General features: G+C 42.5%; 1 protein-coding gene across 14 annotated transcripts in view; it reads left to right on the forward strand.

Annotated features, from left to right (window-relative positions):
* The window catches only part of ATXN2 (ataxin 2), a 49,044-nt gene extending 38,201 nt beyond the window's left edge, over window positions 1-10,843 (forward strand). For 11 of the 14 annotated variants that reach the window (XM_077787241.1, XM_077787236.1, XM_077787242.1 and 8 more), the window contains 3 exons: window positions 4,899-5,044; window positions 5,630-5,857; window positions 9,187-10,843. In XM_077787241.1, coding sequence (XP_077643367.1) covers window positions 4,899-5,044; window positions 5,630-5,857; window positions 9,187-9,390 — 578 coding nt within the window. In that variant the 3' untranslated portion in view covers window positions 9,391-10,843. The remainder of the gene's footprint in view (window positions 1-4,898; window positions 5,045-5,629; window positions 5,858-9,186) is intronic. The other 3 variants (XM_077787233.1, XM_077787235.1, XM_077787238.1) reach the window with 1 other exon arrangement.
* Window positions 10,844-11,012: the final 169 nt, after the last annotated feature.

Here is an 11,012-nt window from a genome sequence, read left to right on the forward strand (position 1 = left end):
GGTTCCTCAGTGAGCAGGGAATGGAGCTTTGCAACAAATTTATATGATCACAAGAAGCTGAGTTGTCAATTCTTCAAAAATTTATTTTGACTATGAAAAAATCTCTGATTTCACTACCCAGTCTTTTCATCTGCAGCCAGAAGTGGGCTCTAAGAAATCCTTCCCTGTGAGGGTGGTGAGGTCCTGGCACAGGATGCCCAGAGAAGCTGTGGCTGCTCCATCCTGGAAATGTCCAAGGCCAGGTTGGATGGGGCTTGGAGCAACCTGGGACAGTGGAAGGTGTCCCTGCCCGTGGCAGGAGGTGGAACAAGATGATCCTGAAGGTCCCTTCCCACCCAAACCACTCTGTGATTCCGTTGCCTCTACTTAAACCTGTGAGAGCTGGTTTCTCCCTTTCATGAGCCAAACAGAATTTTTACACCTGACGAGTTACCAACTTCCTAAAAGGAGAAACAACTTGGACCTCATCCCTTTAAAAAGCCGTGGCTCAGGTTTTGAGCCCCTAGGAGGAAATAACTCGAGCTGCAGCCGAGGTGGAGGAAGTTTTCTGTAGAGCTGCCACTGAAGGAGTGCTGGGAACAACTTGTGGTCATGATTGTATGCCAGGGATGAGATGAGGGCTCCTTGGAACTTTCTCAGTTCCCTCCCTAGCTGGGCTGGGGCTGGGCTGGTGAGCAGCATCGCTGGAGGCACTGGGAGAGGAGCTGGTGCTCCCTGGACACAGCAGTGAGCTGCTCCAGCTCCTCCACACGTACAGGAAAGGCAGAGAACTGCAAAATCCTGCCCTGCCTGCTGGTGTTCAGCAGCTGCTTTGAGGAAGCTGAGGTTTGAGGAGGGTGCTTGCAGGATGAACTCTCACCCAGGACAGGGGAAAGGAGGAGTTGCAGTTTCAGGCTGTTTTTGTTCTTGCTCCTGTCCTGCCGTGGCATTTGTTGCTGTGTCTGTCTGTAAGTCTGTGCAGCTCATGCCAGGCACTCTCCTGTTTGGTTTTTTTTTTTGGTTGCTTTTTGTTTTTTTGTTTGTTTTTTTTTTTTTTTTGCATTAGCTCATGCAAGAGGGATGTGAGAAAAACCACTTGTTCTCCAAAAATCTCCTCTGGAGCAGATTTCTTGTGCCACACTGGTTCTGTAGGATGCTGACCTGTGCTGTGTTCATGCCTCTTGGTTTGGTGCACTGAAATCACTTCAATAACCTCGTTCCTTTCTTGGATTATCTTTGAAGTCCACTCTACTTGTGTAAAATGACTTCTTGAAATGTTTGTATGATGAAAGAAACATTTGCTATTTCTTTGCTTCCTACCATTCAGGTCTTTTAAATGTAGTTATCCTCACCATCTTACTGGCTCTGGCAATAATGTTGAAGTTTGTTCACTGGTCAGTTTTTGAAAATAGGCTCTTCAATGCATCTTTGGACCATGACCAACGCTGACCACCATTGGCACCATTGAAATTCCAGGGAAAAGACAAAATTACAAAATTACACAATGTGGTTTCACATATTCCCTTGTAGCTGAGTTCTGCTTGATTTCTGCTGCTCTGACCTCTTCTGATTTCAGCTCCTTCTGTGGGTTCTGTGGCTGACTACTTCTTGTTTGCTCTCAGAAAGGGGGTGCAGTTCTGTAGAGTTGAATTCAGTAATTCAATCCCCGTGATGTTTTTCTCCCATTCCGTGACTGAGTCGCTCCCATCCCTGCCAGGTCAGTGCAGTGAAATATCTCACATCAGAACCAATTTGATTAGAAAGATGCAGAAGTGAAGGAGGTCAGGCCAGGCAGAGGAATTTAGGGCAGAAAGGCTGAGAAACTCAATGTATTTGTGCTGGAATGAGCTGAGGTGACTTGCAGCAAGGTGTGTCCTTTCCCAGAGCTTTCCTGGCACGTTCTCAGGTAATAGGTGGCCATTTAGAAAATATCAAAATTACTGACAATTGGGGGAAAATGTTGGATAATGGGTCTTTTTTATTTTTTTTTCACCTCCTGTCTTGTCTTATTTGCTGATAATTTGTGTAGTGAGCTGTTTTGATGACCAGGCAAAAATTCCTTTAAAAAAATCCCAGGGAAAGTGTTTTAGTTCTGGCTGAGCAGGTGAATTTTTCATGGCTTTTACAAGACTCCTTTGACAGCCCTGCTGGTCTCAGAGATTTCATTGGCTTGGCAGGAATTACTTGCACAAACTAAACATGAAAAACCATTTACACTGCTGGAGTTGGAGTCTGAACTCTGGTTTTGAGCTGGGAATGCATTTCAGACCTGCTGAGTCGCTCTTGGTTTGTGTGCAGGAACTGGCCAGGATTTAGAGAAGTGCCCAGATAACATTTTTTGAAAGGCATTTTTAATATTACTCTTAAAACATATTTTGCAGCAGCATCTGAAGCGGTTTTAAGCCCTACAAATTTGGTCATTAGGGTGATCTGCTAAAGACAAAATGAAGGAGAGGAGAAACTAGAAAAATAAATATTCTTCAGTATAAAAAAGTCCAGTGCTTCAAATCCAAAGCTATGGATAAAATACTAGGTGGTTTTGGAAGAGCTGCCACTATGACAAAAACCTGATCCTCTTGGTTTATATCTGTACTTTAGGGTGCTATTCCTTGGTTTAACTGGTGTCTTAAGAGAGAAATTCCTTATTGTAAACTTTTATTGTAGAAATATCTGCTTCAGAACAACTGAGTTTATTATTCTCTTGGCCATAAAGAACCAAAAGATAAATTGTACAAATGGTTTCATGGAGTCCCACATTATTTTGAGGCCTCTTAATAAGTGTTGTGGGAAACCTTGAGTATCTTACAACTTGGAATTAAATTTCATATACATTTTAAAGCCTCTTGAATGGAGGTGGAGTTAATTTGTGGTGAGGCTTGCCAGCTCTGTGGCTGAGGCACTGGGAGGATTGCTGGTCTCATGTGCCCTTTGGCAAGCAAATAATCCCTCCTTCCATTTATTTCTATTACTTTGACAAAGATAATAATTTCTGGCCTTCTTCAGAGTGTTTATAATAATGAGGTTGAGAAATTTTCCTCCTGTAGAAAGCCATAAACTTGGTACTGTAAAAATAATCAGTGTTGCATTGCCACTGATAATTTTGGTGTTGTCAGAGATGTCTGAAAGTCAAGTAGGAGCGTGGCAGGGATGCTGCTGCAAAATACATTTTAGTAGTGATACAAAAAAAAAAAAAAAGAAATCAAAAATACTTGGATTTAAAGCATAACAAAATGCTGTGACACAAGATCCTGCTGGTTTTGACAGCGTGCTTAGAAAATATTGAGGTGTTTTTGAAACCCCTCTCAATCAGGAGGTCTCAGATTGTACAACTGTGCTTGCAGATGTGGATAAGAACATTAGGATCAACTCCAGGCTGCAGGAATTTGGTTCATCTGCACTAATAGCCTGAAACTGCTCATCACTGCGAGGCCATTTGCTCAGTGAAGATTTAATAGAGCTTGCCAGGGATTAAGTTAAATGTGGCAGGCAGTTATTTTCTAAAGGAGGAACCTGCACAGGGGAGAAAAAAACCTAAATTAGGCAAAAATATCCTGGCTCTCTGTATTCTGGTGAGTTGAAATGTGTCAGAACTTGGATTTGTAAGGTTTATAGCAAACCAGACTGGAGGAAAACTGCAGTGACCACCAAGTTCTTATATAATACCAACCCCATTAAAAAACAGATATAATCTGGTAGATACTCATCAGTAATTAACTTCAGAACCACCAAAAGGCACCAAAACAAATAAGGAACAGTTGAAGGAAATACTGAGGAGCAGGCTGATGGTTTTCTTTGGCTGTTTGCTTTTTTAGCACTTGGTCAGCAAAACTCTCCTTGGTCTTTCAGGCTCTGTGACATCAGAGGGATTAACACATGTTGTCACACACAGAAGTAGGTGCAGACATGGCCTGGTTGTTGCACAAGACCTAAAAGAAATAGGGGAAATATCCTCATTTTTAGGGTCCTGGATTTACGTGCATGCTTTGTGTTGAAAGGAAGATGTGTTGTCATTATGGCTTTTCATACTTGCTTAGATTCCCTCAAAAGTTTTTTTTAAAAAAAAAACCAACAGGAATTATTGTGGCCCATTGGAAACAAGACAGAGCAGGATCCAAAAAGGAACTTGGTGTGTTTGTTGTTGGAGACTGGCAGGGCTGTAGCAACAGATGTGGCTTCACTGGGGTAAAAGTTTTCTGTTGTTCAGTTTCTTCCTTTTTGGGAATTTTTTACCTTATTTGCTTCTGATTCAAGGAATGAAGAATTCCGTGGCAGTGTTGGGGAACTCACAGGACGGTGGTGATCCAGAACAGATTGGCCTCGAGGGCAGAGGCAAAATGGGTTATTTTAGCACAAGAAAGTGGCTTCAGCAAAAATTTGATGCTCGAGCAGCCTCAGTTTTGTCAGCTGTGATGTGTTTATTGACTCTGGGCAGAGTTTGTGCTTCCCTCTGACTGTTCTGTGAGCAATTTCCAGAAGAGTAGCATGGTGAGGTTAGCCAGGTATAAGGCCAAAGAATTTTTTTTGGATGGTGGAAATAAAAATGGCTCGTAACACCTTTGAAAAGTATATCTCAGGAAATCCTAAATTGTATGAAAATTATAAATTTGATCTTTGAAACTGGTCTGTTTGACAAAACAAAAGATAAAATACTGCTTTTCTCTATGTATCTGTTACATTGTCAAATTAGGGAAAATGAACTGTCTAATTATGGTTGTTTATAGACTTTCCTGCCAAACCAAACTACACAAAAGCAAGGTAAGATCATCAGCTATTTGCAAGATAAATCCGTATTTTTTTTTAGAAGGGGGAGGGAATATATTTACAGACTGAGTTGTAGTGAAATCTTCAAATGCAGATGGTGACTTGATCGAGGTGCACATCCTGAACCTGATGTTAAATATTCCTCTTTTTCATCCTAGTTTCCACTGGCTCACTTGCTCAGCAGTATGCCCACCCTAATGCTACCCTGCACCCGCATCCTCCGCATCCTCAGCCTTCTGCCACCCCAACTGGCCAGCAGCAAAGCCAACATGCTGGAAGCCACCCTGCTCCAAGCCCCGTGCAGGTAACACCACCCAGGGCCCGAGCAAGTTGTGTTTAATTGTGTTTTTAAGGGGTTGCAGCTTAATGGTGTTTGATGGTTGATGTATTGATTTCTCCGAGACGAAAAAGAGTGGGATTGAGCAGAGTCCAACCACTCGTTTTAACCTGTTCACAGGGGATGGGGGATGTTTCAGATTTAAGGGTTAGGGAAGGATCATAATTGTGTCAGTGCTTTCATATGGGTGAAGTGGAAATAGCAGATAAATGCTGAGAAGTGTTTGATTGGATTTTGTCAAAGCAGCTGAAAACAAAGTGATCCTTGGGATAGTGCTGCTATTCCTTAATTCCCTCCTGGGAATAGCTGGCTGCAGCTGTGAGGCACTCCCAGCTCCAGGTTCTGCATGGTTTTACCTGGCACTCTGGGCTCTGTTTGCCAGCAGAAGCTGAGCCTGACGTGGCTGTAAAGAGTTTCCCCACGAGCACGGGTGATCCTTAGAGTCACCATTTACAGATTTGGAGTCGAGAGCAGTTTCCCACTCCTTTCTCCTTAACAGGATCAATGTCATTCCCCAGCCCTAACCTCAATGATCTCTGTGTTTTCTTGCAGCACCACCAGCACCAGGCTGCCCAGGCCCTGCACCTGGCCAACCCCCAGCAGCAGTCGGCGATTTACCACGCAGGTCTAGCTCCAACCCCTCCTTCCATGACGCCAGGCTCCAACACGCAGTCTCCACAAAACAATTTTCCTACAGCACAACAAACAGTCTTCACCATTCATCCCTCCCATGTTCAACCTGCATATACCAATCCGCCACACATGGCCCATGTCCCCCAGGTAAACACAGTTTAACAACCTTCAAGACTAAATGTCTTAATGCCACAAAAAAGTTAGGACAGTCGGGCCTGCTGAAGTGATTGCCAATCTGTCAGCTCTCAGCACAGACTTACCTGTTGTTGTTATTTAGGTTTCTGTCTGTACATTGCCTTTATTTAGAATTTGACAAGGTGTACTTGGACCTCAGCTTCCAACACCTAGTGCATCTGCAACTGTAGTTTAATGAAGACATCTTAAGCTGGCACTGCTACTGAAATAAATTGAGCTCTCTTCCCAGTTCCTGGCTCCCATCCTTGTCCCTGCCCCACCACTCTGCTCACAGAACTGCTTGGCCGTGGAGCAGACCAGGCTGGGGACACAATTCAGCTGAAATGTGCCTCCCCTACCCCCTTTTTAGGCTATTTCTTGGTGAAATTGGTTCCCTGCTCAGTCAGGTGCCTGATCCCAGGAAGAGCTGGCATACAGAAAGGTTGGAGGTGGGAGGTGAGTGCAGAAAGGCTGAATTGCTGCTTTTGGTGGCAGTTTCAGGCTCTGCATTCATCGTAGACAAATTTTATACAAATACATCCAGAAAAGGACATGACAGGATTTCCAGCAAGGCAGTGCAGGGAGAGAGGAGGGAGTTCAGGAGGGAGTTCAGGTGACTGCAGGACAATCCTTGCAGAAAGAAGCCTGGGTGTGTGTGGTGTGTGTGTGGTTCTAAATGAACTGCTTGTGCTGAAGATCCCCAAAGATTGTTGGGCAACCTAAAACAACCTAAAAATTTGCTTCAGAATCAGAAACCCACTTCTCTTAACTGCTCTCTTGTGGTCAGCTCCCTGAGAAAAAGGATTTGGGGAAGGGAAGCACATGATAGATTAATCAAGAGCTCCGTGTAAAGCAGTGTGACACAGATTTTCTGATGTTGACTAAATCTCCTGGATTTAGTGTCCTTTGACAAGGAATGGGCAGTTCAATCAATAATTTGCCTGCACAATTTTTTCTTCAGACCAATAACTTGGTGTCTGGTTCCTGCCTTCTCACACAGGTTAACAATAGTTTGGGATAAGGTGACTAACTTTGATTAGGGATGTTAATCTGACAGGTGTCCAGTCCCTTGCAGAATTCTGATAAAATCTTTGCTTTGGTCCCTGGGACAGTCAGTTAAGCCAATAAGTCCATAGTTCTGTAGGAATCGTTTTACTGATGTTGAGTTTTTAGCTTTTTAATTCTCTTAGGCTTTTGATTTCTCTGCTTTTTTTTTTTTGGGGGGGGAAGGATAAGGAGAGGATGGCCAAAGTTGATAATTGCTGTGGCATCTTGGCACATCCTTCCCTTCTCTGGTTTCTGCCAGAAACAAGACTCCTGCTCTGCTCTGGTGTGAAGGCACTGCTGTGAATGCCTGGGTTGTGTTTAGAGCTTCTCAGAGGGGTCTTGGCTTAGTGGCATGTCCAGTGCTGTGATTTGAAACACAAAACATTTCTTGCAGTCCATGAAAGGGGAAAGCTGTGCCTGAATTGTGCCCTGGCCAGGCCAGGGATGCAGGGTGTGACCATTGCCTTCCTTTCTGTGTGCCAAGCAAACCAAATTAAATCAGATGCAACTTTGAGTCAGAACTGACTGCTCAGACAGCATTTTTAGTAATCACAGACAAAGTCTGCCTTTGCCCTTGATTTTAATTTGTGCAGTCTCTTCTGCAATTTTTTTTTTAGAATGAAACTGCAATTTGTGATATTTACACCAAACTAATTGACTTTCCCAATGAAGTAGTTCCCTCAAAAATCTCTAGTGAAGGCATAACTACAGTTCTGTCAGAAATTTTAAATGCATGTAATTATTCCATTGTGGGGAAACCAATCACTGGATTTAATAGTTTTTTAGCAGCCTCATTCCCAGTTTCTAAACACAATTCTGAAATACCACGTAGTAAGAACTTCAGTTAGGCCAACACAGGGGATCAATCCAATTTCCCTTCAGGTTATCAGATGAATCTGGAGCTGGTGGATATCTCACTTGAGAACCAGTACTTTAAAATTCATTAGAGTGCTGTCAGCTGCCAATCTGCAAAATGTTTGAGCCACAGCAGAAAAATTTTATCCACTGTGTGTATTGACTCCAGCTGCTCTATGAATAGCTGCTTTATAATGATGGCTTCTACAATAGCATGTTTGTCAAAGTCAACGAGGAGCCAATCCTGGGAGGTATTTCTGTTCCACAGCCTGATTTCCTAAACCTTTTTTAGAGCAAGAGTGAGATTTGAATTGCAGTTCCTGCCTTTAAAGGCTTCTGGGGTGCTACTAACCACGTGCAAATCTGATCAAAGAGTTTGGGGAATGTCTGTGATGAGTCAAGTAACCCTTTTTGTCTTTAAGAAATAAAATTCTAGCCACTACCTGCTATCTGTCTTTACTGGCATGGGAGACCTGTGAGGCTGCAGTTCTGGGCTATGGTAGAAACAAACTTTAGGTACAAATGATGGGGTTTTGGGGCTTTTTTTTTTCCCAGGAGAAATCCACTGAGAGCTCTGAGTTTCTTTGTGCTTTTAAGAAATTAATGCTTGCTAGGTTTTTAAATAAAATAAATTGATGACCTCTAGAGACATGAGCTAAAGAACCCACCAAGTTTGTTTGCCAGAGGTGATCAGCCATGGGGAAGGATTAATCTCCTTTTCCACTGAGCCTTAGCCCTGATTGCTCAGATTACACAAGAACTGCGATGAGCTGAACTGGAAGCAGAACAAAGCTGCCCTGAGAGTGTGAAGGGATGAAATCACTCCTGTCAGGAGGACTTGGCTGAGCACTGTGTGGCCACAGGTCACTGGAGAGGACAGGGAGGTTCCCAGGGCTGGGAGCCAGGAGAGAACGTGGGGTTGTGCAAGGAGAGAGTGGGAAGGGATGCCAGACTCTCAGTGCCTGCAAAGTTCCTATCTGTACCCTCTAGGAAGTGCTTTGATCTGGGTGACTAACAGAAATGTTTTGAAGATTTGTTGCTGAATTGTTATATTTTTTTTTTTTTTCAAATACCCCCTTGTTTAATGCTGGCAAAATGGCTAAAATTGAGAACGCAACTCAGAGCCAGCAATGAGGTCTTGAGCGCTTTTTCGAATTATTATTTTCCCTTTTTGTTGTTATTATTATTTTTCTTTTTGTGTTACAACTTCTGCCTTAACCCCTAACCTAGTTTAAAATAATAAAAAAGAAAGAAAGAAAAAAAAAAAAAAAAAAACAAAAAAAAAACCAGAAAAACAAATGAAGAGTAAACCTTTGCTGACGGAGCAAACTTTCGCCAGTCATGTGGCCAGGAGTTGGTGCCTCCTTGTGACCATGATACTAAAGAGCTCTTTGTTTCAGGCTCATGTACAGTCAGGAATGGTTCCTTCTCACCCAACTGCCCATGCTCCAATGATGCTAATGACGACACAGCCTCCCGGTGGTCCCCAAGCCGCCCTCGCTCAAAGTGCACTACAGCCCATTCCAGTCTCGACAACAACACATTTCCCCTATATGACCCACCCTTCAGGTGAGGAGTGTGTGCCCGGGAGACCTGCACCCTAACTGAGCCAGGTCGAGGAGTGAGGACTGGGAGAAACCAGATCTTTTGGGGAAAAATAATAATAATTAAAAAAAAAAATACGACAAAGAAAACCGACCAACCTTAAGATGTCCTTGTGTTTCACAGCTGTGCTTTGGCAGCCTAGAGGAGCGTAGGTTTAGCTGGTGAGATGTACCTAATTCAGGGAATATTCAGGGAATATTTGTGCTTTTTTCCTAGCAAAAGGAGAAGTGTGAGACACTGGCACTGTGGGACTGAGTTTTCCGTGGATTTGCCGTGGGGGATGGACTGTGTGTAGTTTATAATGATCAGAGGTTTGATTAAATCTCGAGCACAGGAGTGAAATGTTGTGTGGGGGTAGGGCTGCTAGGCTGCTGGTAAAGTGACAACTGAAATTAAACTTTAATTCAGAGTAACATTTTGCAGCTTTGGGGGAAAAGTAGGAGTCGTGTGATTTCTTTCCACTTTAAATTTAACCTTATTTAGGTTTCTTTGATTATTCAAGCTCAAACAGCCTCTGAAGTTGTTTAGTGATTTAGTTTTACCTGATGTTTCTTGGGGAACTTGTGAACAGAACAAAGCTGCTTTCTAAGGGTTTAGGTAGGGAAAAGAAAAAAAAAAACAGCATCCCAAGGACATCTTGATGTGCAGGGTTTTATTTTGTTCTCTAAAAAAAAATAAAGGAAAAAATAAAAATAAAAATAAAAGAAAGTTGAGCTCAGTAGTTGTCCTGTGACCACTTTACTAGCAAACTGTTGTGTGGCTTGCCAATTTATTATTTACATTTGAACTTTTTTTTTACAGTACAAGCCCACCACCAACAGCAGTTGTAAGGCTCATCTGGAATAACTGAAAGGCTGGATACCTTTTGTAGGCCAAATACCCTCCTTCTACTGCTTCTGCCAACTGGAAGCACAGAAAACTAGAATTTCATTTTATTTTGTTTAAAAAAAAAAAATTTGATTTCTTGTAACATCCACTAGGAATGCTAACAGTTCATCTTGCAGTGGGAGAGATTCGGACTGAGTAGAGGCATTTAGGAACTTGTGGGCTATTCCATAATTCCATGCACTGTATCTGAGTCCTGCAAGTGCCCCAACTCTGCTTGCTGAAAACTGGAAGTTATTTATTTTTTAATGACCCTTCAAAGTTATGAACTCGTCAGCTAGCAAAAGAAGTAACAAGAGTGATTCTTGCTGCTATTATCACTAAAAATCAAGACTTGGAGATCCCTTTTACTTCTAACTAAACTTGAAAACAGGTTCAGTAAAAAAAAAAAAAAAAATTCTAATCGTCAAACGGATGAGTTATTATTTATAAATCACGTTTGATGAGATAATCACTATCGTGAGACAGTGATGTAACTTTTAAGTTAAGAAAACTTTTACTTTGTAGATAATATAAAATAAAAACTTAAAAAAAAAATTAAAAAATAAAAAAAGTTTTAAAAACTGACCCTCCTCGGTGTTCGTGTGGTGATTTTTGGGTCTCTTCCCGTACCAGCTGCTCCAGCTCCCATCCCAACTGGAGGCAGGGTTTGCCTGGGTCTGTTGTCTGCTGCTGCTGCTGCTGCAGGGCCATTGCAGGAATAAGGGAAAGCTTTGGGAATCCCAAATTCAGCCCA

This window comes from Lonchura striata, chromosome 18 (assembly GCF_046129695.1).
Source record: "Lonchura striata isolate bLonStr1 chromosome 18, bLonStr1.mat, whole genome shotgun sequence".
NCBI lineage: Eukaryota > Metazoa > Chordata > Aves > Passeriformes > Estrildidae > Lonchura > Lonchura striata.